The sequence below is a fragment of the Marmota monax genome, unplaced genomic scaffold, assembly GCF_021218885.2.
Source record: "Marmota monax isolate L192 unplaced genomic scaffold, Marmota_monax_Labrador192_F-V1.1 WCK01_AAM20220418_F8-fsc00105, whole genome shotgun sequence".
NCBI lineage: Eukaryota > Metazoa > Chordata > Mammalia > Rodentia > Sciuridae > Marmota > Marmota monax.
The window spans coordinates 630,205-651,274 of NW_026692947.1; the positions used below are offsets into that span (position 1 = coordinate 630,205).

Here is a 21,070-nt window from a genome sequence, read left to right on the forward strand (position 1 = left end):
TTCAAGCACTATCATGTTGCTTTGCTCCTGAAGGACTTATCTAAAGAGTGGTTCTCTTTCCACAGTTAAGTAGACAAATACAACAATGAGGAGGATGCCAAGGATAGCAAGCTTCAAGCCCATGGGGAAACAGCACTCATCACACTCCTGTGTCATCCCGTGGCTCAGTGCAGAGCACAGACAATCTTCGCTGACAGTGTCAAGGTTGATCCTGGTCTGCGGTGCTCTTGCAGCGCTCCTGGGGAAACATGAGTGGCCGTTAGGATCATGCACATCCAACCAGAGAACCTTCCTAAACGAAGTGTGTGGACCTCGAGGACCTTGAGGGAGAAATCATGTTGGGGTTCCTTGGGCCTCACTTAAATACTATGCTAGTCGGGCGCGGTGGTGCACTCCGGTAATCCCAGCAGCTTCGGAAGCTGAGGCAGAAGGACCACCAGTTCAAAGCCAGCCTCAGCAATTTAGCAAGGCCTTAAGCAACTCAGTGAGACCCTGTCTCTAAATACAATATAAAACAGGGCCGGGGATGTGGTTGAGTGGTTAAGCACCCCCGGTTCAATCCCTGGTACCAAAACAAAACAAAACAAAACAAAAACAACATCTGTGCTAATTTCAACAAGTGATATTAGTGGATGTCAGGACAACCCCACAGAGCATTTATTTACCATAGTTACTCATCAGGATAGAATTTGCTGGCTTTGGACCTGACTCAAGGACCTCAGGTCCCCAATGGGACATTGTGGATGGGGGGCATTATACCCAAGTCTTTTTTGCCCCCTCTTTACTGGTACAACTCTGCTTTTCAGGGTGAACATGGGAAATGCTTTTCCATCTGCTTATTTAAAACCTGAATTTAGGGGCTGAAGGAGGGCTCAGTGGCCAAGCACCTGGCTTCAGGTTCCACCCCCAGCACTGCAATGCATGAGTAAATAAACCAAATCTGCCATTAAGGAAGCAAGAGGATACAGTACTATCTAAAATTTTTAGGGAGAGTCTTATTTTTCTACTACTGGAATTCTGAATAATCTGCTAAAGTTTATTTGGAAGTTAAGGAACTTTCTAAAAAGTTATTACATTTTTTTTTTCTTCTTCTTTTCTCAAGTTGGAGATCAAGCCCAGGGCCTGGTGATCTACCATTAAGCCACAACCCCAGCTCCATCTTAACTTCCTAGTAAAATGACCTGGTTGAGCTTTTATTTCAAGTACATGCTTCTCCACCTCCCCACTCCCTCTTTTACCCATCTTCCAAGATACAAACAGGAAGAAAAGTTTTCAAATGACTGCAAATCAAGAAGCTTGGCTGGGCACAGTGGCGCACGCCTGTAATCCCAGAGGCTGGGGAGGCTGAGGCAGGAAGATCGCAAGTTCAAAACTAGCCCCAGCAAACCATGAGGCGCTGAGAAACTCAGTGAGACCCTGTGTCTGAAGTAATATAAGGCTGGGGATGTGGCTTAATGGTTGAATGTCCCTGAGTTCAATCCCCAGTACAAAAAAAAAAAAAAAGAAGAAGAAGAAGCAGCAGCAGCAGCAGCTTAGATTCTGGTTTCAGGTCATCGAGACTTCTGGGTCCCCTTCAACCTCCCTGCCCTGTTGCCTTTTCTCTAAATACGAACAACACTAGTGACTACACAAAAGGACCCTCTGACTTTGAAATCATGCAATATGGGCTGAGGTTATGGCTCAGTGGTAGAGCGCTTGCCTAGCATGCACAAGGCACTGGGTTTGATCCTTAGCACCACATAAATGTAAAATTAAGATATTGTGTCCACCTAAAACTAAAAAGAAATAAAAATTAAAAAAAAAGAAATTATGCAATATTGGAAATCTTCCTCCTTTTTCAACAGATTTTTTTTCAAGCTCAAACCCTTCACAGAAATATGAGCAATAACTTTTTCCAAGGGTTGCAGATCTACAATATTATCCATTTTCTCGTGATGGAAAAAAAAAAAAAGGTGTTACCTTGATCTCTTGGGAATCTTCCTACCGCAGTAGTAGAAGTCTCCTGCTTTTGTTTTAATGTTGGCAATCTTGGGTCTCTGCAAAGCAGAAAGAAAATGTCAACAGGAATCGGTTTCTAATGTCTCATCTTACAGTTTTCAAAAAATGTCTTTGGTGTTGTTATTTTTTTTTTCCAATAAAGTGCTAACGTACAGCCCTTTGTCTCCTCCCTGTGAAACTGAGTTGTAAAGATTTAAGTGACTTGATCCATGTGCAAAAGTGATTAAAACATCTAGCACAGAGTAAGCTTTCAATACGTAGAAATAATGATGGTTAGGGTAGTGGAAAGTATCAAGTTCATGTTGCTAATTTTTTCTTCATATTCTTTTCTTCTTCTTCTCCCTCTTCTTCTCTCTGCAGTGCTGGGGATTAACTCTGTTTTTCCTCAATTGTCCATCCATATTTAAGAATCAGACCTTATCATCCTAAAAAGTCTGCAATGTCCCTGGTCAGGGGCCCTTGGAATGTGAAAATGAGATATCAATGATGGTGCCCACCCAGCACCCCTCACCCAGCACCAGGGCCCATTCACCCAGTAACTCATTGAGGTCCGTTTGATCACCCTACTCTTTTCTGGTAGGCACTATCATTACTCCATTTTGGAGATGAATCTGAGGCACAGAAAGGTTAAGAAATTAACCTGAACTCACACAGTATTATCAGTGAAAAGCTACGTGCCTGAACCATTACACCAGACTCCTCAGTCCCTTCAGTTTCTTTATTTCTCCTTCTTCGTCTTCCTCTTCCTCTTCTTTTTCTTCTCCTCTTCTTTTTTTTTTTTGGGGGGGTGGGGTGGGTGGGAGGACTGGGTATTAAACTCAGGGGCACTCCACCACTGAGCCACATCCCCACCCCTATTTTGTATTTAATTTAGAAACAGGATCTCACTGAATTGCTTAGTGCCTTGCCATTCTTGAGGCTGGCTTTGAACTCGCTATCCTCCTGCCTCAGCCTCCCAAGCTGCTGGGATTACAGGTGTGCACTACTGCGTCCGCCTGGCTGTATCTTCAATTTCCCTCCAGCAGGAAATCTTTATTCTTCTGATCTACACAGATTATGCCTCTGTTTTTTTTTTTTTAATTTCTTCAGCCCTAATATACATATTTTGTACTGTACTTAACCTGAAGTTTTATTTATTCATTCAGCAAACATTTGTTATGCTTTGTTGAGAGCCCAGCCTGCTGATTAAAGATTTCAGATGGGAACCACCAAGCCACCCTTGCCCTAAACAGCTCACCATGGAATGTGACTACTTTGTAAGGATTCTGCATTGGCTTCCTTCTTCCCTGACTAGAACTTCATCTGCTAGATCTCACACAGCTGTCCTCCACTGTGCTCTCTCTCTCCCCCCTTCCCCGTTTTCCCCCCTTTTTGATACCAGGGATTGAATCCAGGGGCACTTAACCACTGAATCACATCCCCAGCCCTTTTTATTTTTTGAGACAGGATTCTCATTAAGTTGCTCAGGGCCTTGCTAAGTTGCTGAGGCTGGCCTTGAACTTGCAATCCTCCTGCCTCAGCCTCCTGAGCTGCTGAGATTACAGGCATGAGCTACCATGCCCAGCTCCTTCTTAAAGAAGATGTTTCAGCATGTTTTCATGAGGCCCCAAGCTGGGCCCCTGCCTATGGTGGGAAGATATACTAGTACAAGAGCACCATGTCCAAAGGAGCCTCCTTCATAGCATGAACTATATAGATTTCCAGTCCGTTTGAACCATCTCTCTGAAGACAGAAGAAGAGTCTCTTGAGAAGAGGGACTTCAAACAAGTTGTCACAGTCGGGCACCATGATGCACACCTGTAATCCCAGTGGATCAGGAGGCTAAGGCAGGGGGATTGAAAGTTCAAAACCAGCCTCAGCAACTTAGTGTAAAGGCCCTAAGCAATTCAGCAAGACCCTGTCTCTAAATGAAATATAAAAAAGAGCTGGGGATGTGGCTCAGTGGTGAAGCACCCCTAAATTCAATCCCCAGTACTGGGGGAAAAAAAATTCCTATGCAAGTGCCAAGGGGGGCTAGTGGTGGCCGGTTCACCAAGAATTATTTCAAACTATTTCCAAGGATGTTGGAAAATCTTTTTTTAGCATTTTTTTTCTTTTTAAAAACTTTTTATTTACAGAACAATTTAAACATACACAAAAGTAGGCAGTAATTAACCTTCACACGCCCATCACATACAACTTCTTTTGAATTCTCTTAAATTTAAAAATAGATATGGTAAATAAAGCATTTGGGGTAGCAGTCTGTTGCCAAATCAAATTATAGGATTTCGCAGCTCTTAGGCAATGGAATACTCCCCTCCCTCCCTTTTCTTTCCTCCTGCCCTAGGGAGGTTTGGATCTTTTTATCTCCTCCTCCTTTTCCTCCTCCTCCTCCTCCTCCTGATTGTCCTCCTCCTCCTTCTCCTCTCTCTCATTTTCTCAGTTGCATGCCTGTTATCCCAGAAATCCAGGAGTCTGAGGCAAGAGGATCACAAGCTCAAGGTCAGCCTCCACAACTTAGTGAGACCCTGTCTTAAAATAAAAAATTAAAAGGGCTGGGGATGTAACTTAGTGGTAAAGCACCCCTGGGTTTAACCCCAGTACTTACTAAATAAATAAATAAAGTATGATATTATGAAGACCATATAACAGAAAAGGATTATTAATTCATGTTAAATAGTCCCCAGAATATACAATTGTATGTACACAGCGATGTCAACTGCATGGATATGCATATTAAAAAAGAACTAGAGGGAAAGAGAAAAACATGAAACCAGTTTTTATATCAAGTGGTGTGTTGGTCATTGATTTATATTTCATCTTTAAAAATTCCTTTAATGCTGTTACAATATGATTTTCACTATAAACAACATTTACAATGGAACTAAAAAATACTGGTGTTCATTAAAGCAATGGCTTCGTGAGGGTAAACGGCACTCAGGGGATACATAATATCTCTGCTCCTTTCTCCCTGTGCCCAGAGCTAGAATCTGCAAAGACTGCTGTTTTTGCCAGGCATCCAGAGCCGAGTTGGGGAGTGTGTGGGCTCCTCGGCTCCTCCACCCTCTTCCCTGCACCCCTGGCATTTCAGAAAATTTCAGAAAAATTTCAGACTATTCTACCAACCCACACTTCCAGGACCCGAAGCACATTTCTGACCACAGCTGCAGTTTTTAGTGTAGTAAGTCAGAGGTGTGCCAGTGCAATCAATCAAGAGTGACTCTACCGTGCCAGCTAACACATCACCCAGCACTTCCTGTGCACCAGACACTGTCCCAGGCGCTTTACATATATCAACTCATTTAATTTTCAATATCACAGTGTGAGGAAGGGGCTTTTCTCTTGTCCCTATTCCCAGATGAGGAAACTGAGGCACAGAGCGTTTAAGCAGCTTGCCTGGGGTGTCACGCCACCCGTGAGGACGTAGAGCCAGGAGCCAAGCCAGGCTGTGTAGCCCCCAAATCACTGGTCATGGTCACCGTAGTGCTGCAGCACCATAGGGCTGCTTTACTAGAAGAAACTAGGAACATTGTGTTATGAACGTCTATTGTTTGGGGCATTCAATGTCCCTCAATTCATTTAATCTTCCTAATAACCCTAGCAGGAAATCTTTATAGTCACCATTTTTTAGAAGAAGAAATGGAAGCTTGATGAGCTAAGCCATGTAACCAATTAATAAAAGGCACACTTATATTTTAAATCTAGATATTCTGGCTCTAAAGCCTTTATGTACGCGTGTGTGTGCGTGTGTGATTTCTACTAGTAAAACTCATTATTGAAAGCATCAAGACATATCTCTAAAAACTGTTTCCATAAATTAATAATCAAATTATTAATTCCCCGTGAAAGTAACATTTGTAGCCATTAGTTCTATTCTTTTTAAAAAAATTTTTTGTAGTTGCAAATGGACAGAATGCCTTTTTAAAAAAAAAATATTTATTTTTTTTTTAGTTGTAGTTGGACATAATACTTTTATTTTATTTATTGTATGTGGTGCTGAGGATCGAACCCAGGGCCTTGCACGTGCTAGGCGAGCGCTTTACCGCTGAGCCACAACCCCAGTCTCAGAATGCCTTTATTTTATTTGTTTATTTTATGTGGTGGTAAGGATAAAAACTGGTGCCTCACACATGCTAGGCAAGTGCTCTGCCACTGAGCTACAACCCCAGCCCACAGTAGTTCTATTTTTAAATATTAAAAAAATAAAAAAGCTGGGTGCAGTGACACACACACCCGAAATTTCACTGATTCAGGAGGCTGAGGCAGGAGGACTACAAGTTCAAGGCCAACCTGGGCAATTTAATGAAACCCTGTCTCAAAATAAAAAATAAAAGGGTTGGGGATGTGGCTCAGGGATGAAGCACTCCTGGATTCAATTCTGGGTACCAAAAAAGACCTTTTCATAAGATTTTTCCAGATGGATTATTTTGTGTGAATTCTGGCTTACTTTATATATCATATTGAATCTGAAAGTGAATTGCATATGAAGTATTATATCATATTGTATTATGTTTTGCTATATTTAGCTACAAAATAGAGGCTAATACTCAGAGACAGAACAATAAATATTCTGTATTCTCATTAAATCATTATGCATAAAAAATTATAATTTGTTATTGAAAAATTATCTACCTCTACTAAAACCATTACTAACTGTTCATGGTTTGTCTGCATTTCCACAAGATGTGCAGACCTAAACTTGCCAAAATGTCACAAGCTGACACAGAGTTATGAGCCTTCAAGAAAGGGAGCTGGGTTCTGCCTCTTGCCCACCCAACTGTTTTTCTGAGACTTCTTACCCTTGGACTTGGGGACTCAGGGAGCCCTGGGCTTGGGCAGGCATTTTCTTGAACCAAAACATATTTTCCACTCACTCTAAGTAATTAATAAATTTTGAAAGAAAAAAAAAAAAGCCTATATATGTAGAATCAGACATTTTTACAAACGATGTAGCAAACTGGCTGTTATGATCTGCTTGTAGGTAGGAAAAAACCCTTCTGATTTAGAGCTCTTTAAAATTGAGTTAACCCAGAATTCCTTATTGATTAAAATGAGTTAAGTTAATAAAAAAATCTTATAATAGTATCAGTTCTTCATTGTTTTTACCTTGCTCTTGATTTAATAAAGTTTTCATTTAAAATATTGTGTTCTTTTAACCTAGGTAATGATTTTGAATTAATTAAAAAGCTTTTAAAATAATCCGCCCCACATTAACAAAAGAAACATTAAAAACCGTATGATCATCTCCATTCCTACTTTAAAATAATAATAAAAAAAATCTATTAAACAGGATACAGGAGTTTCCTTAATTTGATAAAAGATGTTTTCCAAAATCTATACCAAAAATCATACTTAAAGGTGAAATGTTAGAACTATTTCCCTTAAAATCAGGACCAAGGAAAGAATGTCCACTATTGTGACTCTTATCTAATAAGGTACTGAAGAAGTCTTAGCCAATATGGCAATGAGGTCATTGTTATAAGATCAATTTGCAAAAAGCAACATCATTTCTTTATACCAGCAACAATTTAAAATGTAACTTTAAAAAGATACTATTCCTAATAGCAACATAAATTAAAACCCAACCTTGGCATGGGCTGGGGATAGCTCAGTTGGTACAGTGCTTGACTCACATGTACAAGGCCCTGGGTTTGTTCCCTAGCATACACACACAAAAACAAACAAACAAACAAACAAAAAACCAACCTAGGCATGAGGACCTAGGTTTGATCCCCAGTACCACAAAGAACAACAAAACCAACCCACTAATAAAAGTAACAAAAGATGAGCATGACCATTATCAAAAAGTTACAGAATTTTACCGAAGGACATTAAAGAAAATTGCAGAAATATAAAGATACTAAAATACCCATATATATATGGAAAGGTGACCTATGACAGCAACCAACACTGCAGTGGCACTGGGACCAAGATCAGGGGGATGTAGTTCTCTGCCTTCTGTGAAGGTTAGCCAAAGTCCCCGAATGTCACACATAAAACAAATGGAACAAGTTGCTGAAAGGTGGGGAGAAGACAGACTAGGGACCTCACCCGAGGAACCATGAGTGATGAGGTCCCCAGGTTTTCCTTTTACCCTGCTCATCCCAGACTGGGTGCTGGAGAAGTCATTAATCTTGAAACATCAATGGATGCAGGCCCCCAAAAGACCGCAGAAGAGAGGATGAGGAAAGAGGCAGCCTTGTAAGACAGAAAGCTTTTGGATAATGACCGCCCCGGTCAGCCAAGCAGCCCACCTCGCCCACCAGCCAGGACCAGTGGGAAGCCGGGACTTCCATCCCATGCTCTGGATCCCCTGCTCCCCACTGGGGTGGTGTCAGTGGAGGCCACAGGGAAGGCCCTTCCAGCCACCACTCCCCACACACTTCCCCACACACTTCTGCAAAGTTGTCTCCTTGGGGACTTGGACTCACAGCCCCATCTGACTGCCAAGAAGCAGTGCCCGCCTCTCCCTCCCGAGATCTCCTAAAACAGAAGACTTATATCAGAGTCACAGTCTCAAAACTTGAGCGAGAAGAGACCAAACAGACATGGAGATGACACCAACGTGGAGTTGTCTCCAGGATTTTTAAAAAGCTACCATAACACTTCAGTGAGCAATATGAACATGTTTGAAGCAAATGAAAAAAAAAAAAAAAAAAAAAAAAACAAAAAGCTTTCTGTAGAGGAGATTATTTAAAGAAGAACCAAGTGTAAATTTTAGAACCATAAACAATCTAACAGCCAAAAAGTGAAAAAACTCATTAAATGGGCTCAACAGTAGACTGGAGAAGTCAGAGGAAAGAATCAATGGATTTGAAGACAGAACAATATAAATCACCCAGACTGAACAATAGATAACAGACGGGGGAAAAACTAACAAGGTCTCAGGGTCTTATGGGGCCATGATGAAAGACCTAATGTATCATCTGAATCCCTGAAGGAAACAAAAAAAATGGGATGGGGCTAATAAAAAGTATTTAAAAAAATAATGGCTGATAATGTCCCAAACTTGGCAAAAGACATAAATCTACAGATTCAAGAAGCTGAGTGAATCCCAAATGGGATAAACCTGAAGAAATTCAGGCAAAGACATAATATAGTCAACTGAAAACTTTGGTGTCTCAAAAGATATTATCAGCCAAGCACAGTGACTGCATGCCTATAATCCCAGTGACTCAGGAGGCTGAGGCAAAGCCAGCCTCAGCAACTGCAAGGCCCTAAGCAATTCAATGAGACCCTGTCTCTAAATACAATTTATAAAAGGGATAGAGATGTGGCTCAGTGGTTTAAGTGCCCTTGCGTTCAACCCCCCGTACCAATGGGGGAAAAAAAAGCCATTATCAAGCAAGTAAAAAAAAAAAAAACAATATACAGAATGGGAAAAAGTATTTGCAAATCAAATTCTGACAAGGGTCTAATATTCAGAATATATAAAACAAAAAGACAAACAACCCAGTCTAAAAGCAGGCAAAGGACTTGAAAAGACATTTCTCCAAAGCACATATATACAATATGGACAATAAACAACATGAAAAGACACTCAACATCATTAGTCATAAGGGAAATGCAAATCAAAACTATAATGAGCCAGGTGCGGTGGTGTACACAAAATCCCAGCCATTCAGGGACCAAGACAAGAGGATCGATCACAGGTTCAAAATTAATGAGGCTGTAAGCAACTTAGTGAGACCCTGTCTCAAAATAAAATAAATAAAAAGGACTGGGGATATAGCTCAGTGGTTAAGTGCCCCTGGGTTCAATCCCTGGTACCAAGGGAAAAAAAAGAGGGATATCACTTCATGCCCATTAGGATGGCTATGAAGAAGGAGAAGAAAAGGAGGAGGAAGAGAGTAGGGGGATGAGCAGGAGGAAGAGAAGACCTGTAATCCTAGCAGCTTGGGAGGCTGAGGCAGGAGGATTGCTAGTTCAAAGCCAGTCTCAGCATAAGCAACTCAACGAAACCCTATCATTAAAAAAATACAAAAAAGGGCTAGGGATGTGGCTCAGTGGTTAAGCACTCCATGGGTTCAGTGTCTGGTACCAAAAAAAGAAAAATAATAATAAGAAGAAAGAAAACCATTGAGGATATGGGGTAATTGGAATCCTCATACATGACTGGGAATGTAAAACGGTGCAGCCACTTTGGAAAAGTTCTTCCAAAAGTTAAAACAGAAGACACTACATTGTGTACAACCAGAGAAATGAAAAGCTGTGCGGCAACTGTGTATAAGGAATCAAAATGCATTCTGCTGTCATATATACCTAATTAGAATAAATAAATACAATTTTTAAAAAGTTAAATAGAGGGGATGGGGTTGTGGCTCAGGGGTAGAGCGCTCCCCTAGCATGTGGAGGCCCTGGGTTGGACCCTCGGCACCACATAAAAATGAATAAATAAAATAAAGGTATTGTGTCCAATTACAACTAAAATAAATAAGTATTTTAAAAAGTTAAATAGAATGACCACATGACCTACTTATTCCACTCCTAGGCACATATCCAAAAAGCAGTTCAGGTAGGTACTCAAATACTTGAACACAAATGTTTATAGTAGCGTGGCAAAATGCCCCAAAGTGGCCACAACCTAAACACCCAATAGTGAACTGTTGAAGAAGCAAATTGTGGTGGATGCATGATTTCATTTACAGGAAATATCCAGAAAAGGCAAATCCACTGAAACAAAAAGCTGATTTTTAGTTGCACTTGCAGGGGGCGGAATAGGTTGGGGAGTAACTGCTTAATGTGTCCTAGGTTTTGTTTTGGGGTGATAACAATGTTTTGGATCTGAGACAGAGGTGGTAGTTTCACGGCATTTTGAATGTATTTAAAATAGCTAATTTTATGTTAGGTAAATTTCATCACAACCAAAAAAAAATTCCTGATTCTTGTTCTTGAACTTTGATTATATAAGTGAATATTTTTATATTCTTATTCTAAGAAACTAGAAATTGAAATTTGGGGCAAGAGGGTAAAAAAATTGTGGTGTCTGAAATTTATCTCAAATAAAATTGCTTTACAATTATAGTGCCTCTGGTCACATATAATTGTAAAGCAAATGCAGAAAAATGTAACAGTTGGTGTGTCTGAATGAAGACCACACAGGAATTCTTGGTTGGAAACTTTCTATAAGTTTGAAGAATTTTTTGTTTTGTTTTATGTGTGTGTGTGGTGTGTGTGTGTGTGTGTGTGTGTGTTTTGGTACTGGGGATTGAATGCAGGAGGGCTTTATCACCATGCTACATCCCAGCCCTTTTTATTTTTTCTTTTGAGACAGTCTCACTAAATTGTGGAGGCTGGCCTTGTACTTGCAATTACTGCCTCAGCCTCTTAAGTCATTGGGATTCCAGGCATGCATCACTGAGCCTAGCAAATTTGAAGTTATCTTTAAATAAAAACTACATCAAATAAGAACTATTTCTGTTGTTGTTTAAAGGTGCTGGGTGCAGTGGCGCAGGCCTATAATCCCAGTGACTGGAGAGCTGAGGTAGGAGGATCATAAGTTCGAGGCCAGCCCAGCAACTTAGTGAGACCCTAAGCAACTTAGTGAGACCCTGTCTCAAAGTAAAAAATAAAAGGGGCTTGGGATATAGCTCAGTGGTAGAATGTCCCTGGGTACAATCCCCAGTGACACACACACACACACATACACATATACACAAGCACCAAGAAGAGAAAAAGAAAGCCCAAATGACAAGAAGATATGTGATATGTGCTACACATACTACTAACAAAGGATTGACATCCACAATATATAAAGAGCTCCTATACATTAATAAGAAAAAGATAAACAATCTAATAAAAATGGGCAAAAAGCATGAACAGGCATTTTACAGGTAAGAAAACATAAATGACCCATATATGTGTGAAAATATACCCAATCTTATTAGTAATAAGAGAAATATCAATTATCATCATGAAATAACATCTTACAGCCATCATATTGACAAAAGTTAAATCTTCCAATATGAAATATTGAAGATTTAAAACAACGGAGGTCTTAATATATTGCTGGTAGGATCAGAAATAGTGGAACCACTTTACATAGAGCAATTTTGTGTGATCTCTTAGATTTAAGATGTGTGTGCCCTTCAACGCAACAGTTCTACTCCTAAGTGCATTTATGCGATCCAGAAAAAAATGTTCTTGCACAAGTACACTCTGAGTCATCTACCACAAAATTTAACAGTACTGTTTGTACAAGAAAAACCTGGGCACAATCCAAATGTCCCATAGGTAGGGAATTAATGTTTTTCTACGTCTACATGCTGTCTACATGCAGTGAAAATGATCGAACTAATGCTTCATCTGTTGGATGAAGCCCATATGTAATACTGAACAATACAGGGAAGTTGCAGAAGAAAACTCTCACTGTGATATCACAAACAAAATCCAAAATTATAAAAAATTAAAAAAAAAACTCTACAGTTACAGTTACTATAAAAGAAAGAAATAACCATAAGCAGCAAATTCAGGATAGTGACTACTTTCCAGAAAGGAAAGAAGGAGAATATGATCCAGGAGGGATTCTTTGGGGTCTTCAACTGATCTAACAATGATTTTTATTTTTTTAATCTCTGGGGTGGGAATTTAACTGCTCATTATATTAATTTTTTTTATTCCTTTTCAAATGTGCAAGGTATTTTATAATAAAAAACATCAAAAAGTGTTTCTTTTTTTTCTCTCCTCGGGAAAATTCCAGCTATTCAGTTGCATACATGTCAGATCATTTCCAACTGTACTGATTTCTGCACCACAGCTTGAATGTGTTTATAAGGTTCTCCAGAAAGTGTGCCCTATGGACTCTTTCTGCAATACCACAGAGAGGACACTGGGGGGAGCTATTTCATCACCCAGGTGTTTTTTTTCCTTCCCCTTGGATGCTTGCTATAAATGGAAAGAGACACAGGACGGACTTTTTTTCTTCTAATTCTTTGTGTGGTCTTGGGCATGTCATATCCCTTCCCTGCCTGCTTCCTCATCTGTAAGATGAACCACACATCACTTCCCCCAAGAAACCTCTCAGGTAGGAAATTCCATGGTCAATAATCATCTATACTAAATCATGCCTGGACTCATAAAGGGGAGGCCAGAGCTGGCGCAGCCCTGACAAGCCCCAAGGGATTAAAAGAATTTTCGGGTGCTCCTACGGGAGGCACGACAGGAAACTCCTTTTTCTGAAATGAACACATACATCTATTCTGCCGGGCCGGCAGCTCACCCCTGTAATCCCAGTGGCTCGGGAGGCTGAGGCAGGAGGATTGCAAGTTCAAAGCCAGTCTTAGCAAAACACCAAGGCACTAAGCAACTCAGTGAGACCCTGTCTCTAAATGAAATGCAAAATAGGACTGGAGATGTGGTCAGTGGCCAAGTGCCCCGGAGTTCAATCCCCGGTACCCTCCTCCCTGTAAAAAATCTATTCTCATAAAGCAAGTTATACCTTTGTTAAAGTCAGCATGGAGATATTCTTAGATGAAAGGGGCAGAGAAGGTGAGTGTTCTAAATAAATTCATATATTTCCTTCAGAAGGTGAACACTACTACTTGTAATTCAACTTTAGGAACATAAATAAGTTCTTTTAAAAATTATTATTATTATTATTTAGTTTTAGGTGGACACAATATCTTTATTTTACATTTATGTGGTGCTGAGGATCGAACCCAGTGCCTTGTGCATGCTAGGTGAGCACTTTACCACCGAGCCACAACCCCAGCCCTAGGAACATAAATAAGTTCACCTTTATTAACATCTTGAAATTATTATAGTCATAGTTTGGTTTCCTCATCTCCTCCTGATGCTCTTACGTTTCAAAGATTGGGTTCTATAATACAGAAAAAAATCACCTTGTAATCAGTAAGATCAAGACACACTGATCACAAAGCAGATCTAAGCCTTCTCTCCTGGGAGGTCAGTATTTTTAGGGAAGAATGTTAAATTACATTCTTTATCTAAGATGGCATTTAGCTCCCATTAGCACATGTCAAAGGTAAGAAGAAAGGGCTTATTAAGTAGTTATAAAATATGTAATTTACTCTTCACTTTGACCCAATTAGAATATACAACTCCTATTGGGAATAAGGATGTTTTTCAATTAATTAAAAAACTATTATAGAGATGTTTAACATCGAGTCTTCTAAACCTTCCCCACACTTAGCCGGAGTCCTTTTAACATATATTCCCCTGTCGAGTTGGGCCTTCTGATGGCGGCACTTGGGACTGGCCCTGCACATGCTAATTGCAGGCCTGGGAGGTGCATTACAAGCAACAATAGAAACGGATTCACTGAGAGAAAAATTCCTATAAAGTGTCCGCACGAAGACATTGAAGCAACCTGATACTAGAAGCCAAAAGGAGACATGAAGCTTTCTTTCATTGCGTTTCCTCCCCTGAGGTGTCTGTATGCCCTGCACACAAGGAAGTGGGACACAGGGGACATGGACACAGATGTGTCAGCAGCCTGGGGGCCAAAGAAGTAGAGCTGCAAGGCTGTGGAGGGTTTGGGGTGCCTGGTGTTGAAGGATCCGAGCAGTAGGGGTGGGGGAGTGTGAAGGCTTCAGTGTGCCCTGTGGCCAAGGAGGGGGAATAGTGAGGGGAGGGCCTCGTGGACTCTTGTCACATTCAGGGTCAAGGAGACAGTGATGGCATTGTGCAGAAGAGAGGTGGCTACCGTGACTGGAAGACTGGTCCCACAGAGGAAGTTAGGAAACTGAGCAAAAATGTAAGTCTGTCAAGGATAATGGAATCCACAATCAGAGGATGATGGGAACATGACCAGAGAGGTGACTGACAGAGGGCCACGACTGGTAGAACCCCGAAATGCCGGCTTTTAGTTGGAAGTCAGTATGAACTCGTGGTTTTTAGTTTTGTATGTACGTATATAAAATGTCATGGACATACGTGTGTATCTGTCCATAGGTACATGCGTGATTACCTAGCTTTGCCACCAAAAGGACCTAGAAGCAATGGCACCCAGGAGAAAGGAGCAAAGCAGGTTTAAAGCCAGCTCAGCAACTTAACTAAAAAACACAGTGAGACCCTGTCTCTAAAATACAAATAAGGGATGGGGTCGTGCTTCAGTGGTTAAGTGCCCCTGAGTTCAATGCGTAGTATCAGTATCGAGGGGAAAAAAAAGAAAAAAAGAAATAGCAAATCTCCTTAGGCTCTCATTATTATGAATTTGATTCAGGCAGAGTCGCCTATGATTGGTTGCCAAAGATGAGGATTGAGGAGGAACTGGGTGCTGATGGCAGTTCAGAGTATTTCCCACCAAAGGCGGTTCAATTACAAACAAAAACGTGACGGGGAGAAACCTGACAGACACCAACTTTTCCAGGTGATTGAGGTTAACGTTATCAGTGATAGGACAGAAGGACATTGTTTGTCTCTTGGTAGGATGCAGTGTGCCCTGAGAAGAGCATTGTGTCTCTGGACACAATGGCACATTGAAGGATTGCAAGTTCAAGGCCAGCCTCAGCAACTTAGCAAGACCCTGAGCAGTTCTCTAAAAAAAGAAGGGGGCTGTGACATAGGTCTCAGTGGTAAAGTGCCCTGGGTTCAACTCCCAGTACCAAAAACCAAACAAGTAGCCTCTAGGACCAACCAAAACGAGAAGCCCCACAGACACAGTCTGGGGTTTATCCTTGATGTTTTGATGTGATGAGAGATGGGTATTTGGTCTTCACCCTTAGCTCCTGATGCAGTCACTCTCAAGACCCTGGGAACTTGAAGCTATAAGAATGTGTTTTTGGTTTTTTGTTTTCTTTGGTACTGGGAACTGAACCACTGAGCCACATCTCTAACCCCTTTTATTTTTTATTTTGAGACAGAGTCTCACTGAGTTGCTTTAGAGCCTCGCTAAATTGCTAAGGTTGGCTTTGAACTTGCAATCCTCCTGCCTCAGCCTCAGGGAATCACTGGAATTACAGGCTAAGAGTGTGCTTTTCTATGTTAATAAGATGGTGGTGGCTGGGATCCCCACACTGCCCAAGGATGGGTCTGGTCACCAGGAAGACCAAGCATGTGAGTAGAAGATGGGAAGGTTTGGTTCCACCCCCTGGCCTCCAGGAAGGTAAGAGAGGCTGAAGGTTGAGTTGATTACTAATGGCTAAAGATTCCATCAGTTATGCCTTTCTAGCAGAACCTTAATGTAACCCCTGAAGAATGGGCCAAGGGACCCTCTGGAAGATGCTGAGTGGGTGGTGCATCCATAGATGGCAAGGAACCCTATGTCCCTACCTAGACCTTGCCCTATGCTTCTCTTCCATCTGACTCTTTTGAGGTTTTTTATTTTTGTATAGTACTGGGGATTGAATCCAGGGCCTTGCACATACTAGGCAATTAATTACTCCTGAGCTACTCCCCTTCCCTGAGTTGTAGTTTTATAAAGGTAAGGAGCTGGGGGTGGAACTCAGGAGTCCACACTAGCTTAGCCTGCCAGAGGCCCTGGATTCAGTCCCTAACAACACATACACACACATTGATACTTATTATGAGTCGGTAAAGAACTGGTAAATGTCAGTAAATAGCCTTCCTAAGTTCTTTAAGCTGTTCTAGCAAACTATCAAACCCAGCAGAGGGTGGTAAGAACCTTCATTTTATAGCTGGTGAGTCAGAAATACCAGAGATCCAGGACTTGAGATTGGCATCTTAAGTGGGAGCAGTCGTGGAGATTGAGCCCTCAAACTGTGGGATCTGCTCTCTCAAGGCAGATAGTGTCTAAATGGAATTAAATGGTTGCACACTCCGCTGCTGTCTCAAAGTTGGAGAACTGGTTGGTATGAGTTTTAAAAAAAAAAAAGGAGCCTACACATTTGGTGTCAAAAGCACTCTGTTGGACTGGGGTTGTGGCTCAATGGTAGAGTGCTCGTCCTGTACATGCAAGGCCTGGGTTGGATCCATAGCACCACATAAAAAATAAAATAAAGGTATTGTGTTCCACCTACCACTAAAAATAAATAAATTAATTAAAAAGTGCTCCATGGGTAGAGACCCATCATAGTAACCCTATATAGCTGAAGAGCTGGACTCATTAAAATGTCAAGGGCACAAATGGCAAAGACTGGGACACTGCTGTTCCAGGGTGAGGGAGACTGAAGAGACTTGACAAGGAAAGGTAGCAAGTGGCCCCTGAATAGTCATGGACCAGAGAGCAAAGAGACACTGCTGAGCCAGTCCATGAAGCTTCATGGGGTCTGAGTTTCCTTGGTAGCACCAAATCCATGAGGATTTCCTGATCTGGAGTGTTAGATGGTGGTTATTGAAGGAAAAGTGTCCTTTGTGCGTGGGCAGAACACTGGCTGAAGGGCTGAGGGGCTTCATGTTTAGTTTGCTCTCAAATGGTCCAGAGACAATGGCATGAATCACGCACGTGCACACACACACACACACACACCCCACACCCCTATACACGGCAAAAGCTATACAGGATAATGAGTGAGGAATCTGGGTAAAAGGCATACGGGAGTTCTTTGTACTGTCTTCTTGCAACTTTCTGTAAGTTTGAAACTATTTTAAATAAGCTATTTTTTAAACCTTAAAAGGAATGGGGGAAGGAGCTGCTTGGAGTGGCGCACACCTGTAATCCCCCTATACTCTGGAGGCTGAGGCAGGAAGATAGCAAGTTCAAAGTCATTCTGGAATTTAGAAAATCCTGTCTCAAAATAAAAGGCCTGGGGGGCTGGGGAAATAGTTCAGTTGGTATAGTGCTTGTCTCGAATGCACAAGGCCCCGGGTTCAATCCAATCCAGCACCACACACACAATAATAATAAAATAATAATACAAATCTATTAAAGAATAAATAAATAAAAGGCCTGGGGATACAGCTCAGTAGTAGAGCATTTGCCTAGCATGTATCAGGCCCTGGCTTTCATCCCTAGAACTGAAAAGGGGAAAAAAAAAAAGAGAGAGAGAGAGAGAGAGAGATGGGAGGGGGCTGGGTATATAGCTCAGTTGGTAGAGTGCTTGCCTTGCATGCACAAGACCCTGGGCCTTGGGTTCAGTCCCCAGCACCACAAAGGAGAGAGAGAGAGAGAGAGAAAGAGAGAGAGAAAGAGAGAAAGAGAGAGAGAGAGAGAGGAGAAAGATTTAAGTATATAAGTATAAAATGAAGGAGAAGGAGTCCTAAATACCAGGAGGACACATAATATTTTTTGAAAAGCTCAGTCTGCCTCATTCAAGACGTGCTTACCAAGAGTGATCTTTAATTATACCCATATATTTACTTATATAAATACACCTGTAGGCACTCCAAGAAGTCACATTCTGTAGCACTTAGGAGTTCAACACCAAAGATACTATTTTCATTTTGTTATTTTTCACTGAGTATGTTGCTTTTTATTGTGGATAATTAAATAGCATGTTTTTTATATAACAATCATGTTAACAATAATAGCTCCTGTTTATATTTAAATATATCATTACTTGTCATCACGACTCTGTGTTTTTTCTTTTCCCCTTATTTTTGCAGCACTGGGGATAGAATCCAGGCCCTTGAGCGTGCTAAGCATGCGCTGAACCCTGAGCACAGCAAGTCCTGGCTCTGCTCTCCACCATTAAGACCATTGTTATTCTCGTTTATAGATGAGGAAATCAAGACTGAGAGAGGTCGGGTGTCTTGTCCCAGTTAGTGATGGAGCTGAGATTTGAACCTGGGTGGTCTGGTTCTAGCACCATTCATATTTTTGACACACATATCTTTTGTATCCAGAGCTCGCTTTTAAGTTTCTTCAGAACTGAAACTATGCCTCCTCCTGCACTTACATTCTTGCTTAAGGAGGTTGAGTGTATCCTGGTGGGGTGGCACACACCTGAAATCCCAGCCACTCCAGAGGCTGAGGCCTGAGGCTGGGGGATTGCAAATTTGAAGCCAGCCTGGGAAATTTAGGGGAGAGCCTGTTTAGAAATGAAAAGGGCTGGAGATGGAGTTCAGAGGTAGTGCTTGTCTAAAATGTGTTAGACCCTGAGTTTAATCCCCATTCATGCAAAAAAAAAAATGGTTAAAAAGATTTATAGATCTAAATAGACATTTAGACATGCAAATGGTCACAAGATCTATGAAAAAGTCATCCACATTGCTAGTAATCAGGGAAATGCAAATCAATACCACAATGAGATATTAACCCACCCTAGTCCAAATGGCTGTTATCAAAAACATTAAAAATAACAAATGTAGATGAAAATGTGGAGAAAACGAACTCTTGCCACTACCGATGGGAAAGTACAATGTCCTATACTAGAGCCAGGCACAGTGGTGCACACCTATAATCCCAGTGGCTTGGGAGGCTGAGGCAGGAGGATCACAAATTCAAAGCCAGCCTCAAAAATTTAGCAAGATCCTAAGCAACTTAGTGAGACCCTGTCTCAAAATAAAAAATAATGAAAAAGGGCTGGAGATGTGGCTCAGTGGTTAAGCTCCTCTGGATTCGATACCTGTTACCAAAAAAAAAAAAAAAGTCCTATACTTAAAAATTTTTGATGAGACATTGGGGTGGAAGCTCTGTTGTGACCATTCTCTGGATGGTCATCAACTCACTGAGAACTAGGCGTTGCCTCTCAAGAGAATGCAGTAATGTCTGTCTAAGAAATGAAACATCTGGTACAGAATAGGAAGTCAGAGGAAGAGAGATTGTCAGCATCAAAATACGACTACACATGATCATGTCAGTGCAGCCGATGGGGACTCCACAACCCACCCCAGAGGATTAAAAGCAGAGGAGTTAAGGGCATAGGCTTTCTGTCAACCTAGAGAGAAAGCTCTTGGGCAAGGCTGATTGAAAAGCAGGTCCTGCTGGGCCAGGAGGGAGCACCTACACCTGTAATCACAGTGACTTGGGAGGTTGTGACAGGAGGATTGCAAGTTCAAGGCCAGCCTAGCAATTTAGAGAGACCCTTAGCAATTTAGCAAGAGAGACCCTGTCTCTAAAGAGGGACCAGGGATGTAGCTCAGTGGTAAAGTGCTCCTGGGTTCAATCCCACCCCTACACCCACCAAAAACAGATTCCTCCTGGGCTCAGACACACGGAACACGTTTTGAGAAACTCACAGCGGAGTTCCTCAGCTGGTCAAGTGCAAGAGAAGATAGCGTTCAGTCTGGGAGAATTGAAAGAACTGAGATTCTGGCAGCAAAGAGCCACATGTCCAGGAGAGAATAAGGGGGCACTCAGAACACACTTCTGGGGCCAGCCACCCTCTGGGTATTGAATGCAGCAGCCCCCACCCCGCCCAGATGGAATGTGTCCATAAACACACTTCAACCCTTGAACTGCCCCCAAGTCCAGGGTGAGCACACGTCCTCTTTAGGTCCATGACCGTCCCAGCTTACTCCCCTTGTTCCCACATCCTCTGGCTAGTGTCCCCTTTCACTCCCAAAGCATCCCGTTGTTGTAAACAGGGTCCAAATATAGACATACTTCAATTCTCAAAGTGGCCTGTATTCTACTAGAAACCTAAAATAAGAAAACAGTGTTTTTGTTTTTTCTTGGTACTGGAGATTGAACCCAGGGGTCCTTTACCACTGAAATACATCTCCAGCCCTTTTTATTTTATTTTGAGACAGGGTCTTGATAAATTGCTGAGGCTAGACTCCAACCTGTGCTCCTCCTGCCTCAGCCTCCCAAATAGCTGGAATTCCAGGAATGGTCCACCCACACCTAGCAAACAGGGTGTTTTGAAAAAATGCAAATACTACTTTTTTCCAGGCACTAAGAAGACTGTTAGGTACAGACCACTGCTCTCGAGTAATTAAAGTCTATAGTGTAAGACAAGTGCCTCAGTAAACACACTTTCTATCACCTTTTACATGGAAATTTAAATGCTTATTTACATTTACTTTTAGATTTAAAGTCTAACAGATGTCTTGGGGCCCTTCTGAGAATCAAAATGGCTTACATAAATCCTTCAGATCAAAAGATTTTATGCCATCACAAACTTTCTATTTAATTCTATTGCCAATTCAAAATATTGATGTGGTTTTATTTCAGGTTTACGTAGAGCAATGATTGAAGGACGGCGGGTCCCACTTGATGCATTTTAAACATGCAGGTTGCTTTTTTCCTACTATAAATGCCTTTGAAGGAACGAGACAAAAGGGTTTTTGT

General features: G+C 41.5%; 1 protein-coding gene across 1 annotated transcript in view; it reads right to left on the minus strand.

Annotated features, from left to right (window-relative positions):
- Positions 1-21,070, minus strand: part of Lemd1 (LEM domain containing 1) — a 28,713-nt gene continuing 7,643 nt past the window's right edge. The window contains exons 3-4 of the mRNA XM_046452213.1: positions 1,960-2,036; positions 1-238 (exon numbers count right to left, since the gene is read on the minus strand). Of these exons, the coding sequence (XP_046308169.1) occupies positions 37-238; positions 1,960-2,036 (279 nt within the window). The 3' untranslated portion in view covers positions 1-36. The remainder of the gene's footprint in view (positions 239-1,959; positions 2,037-21,070) is intronic.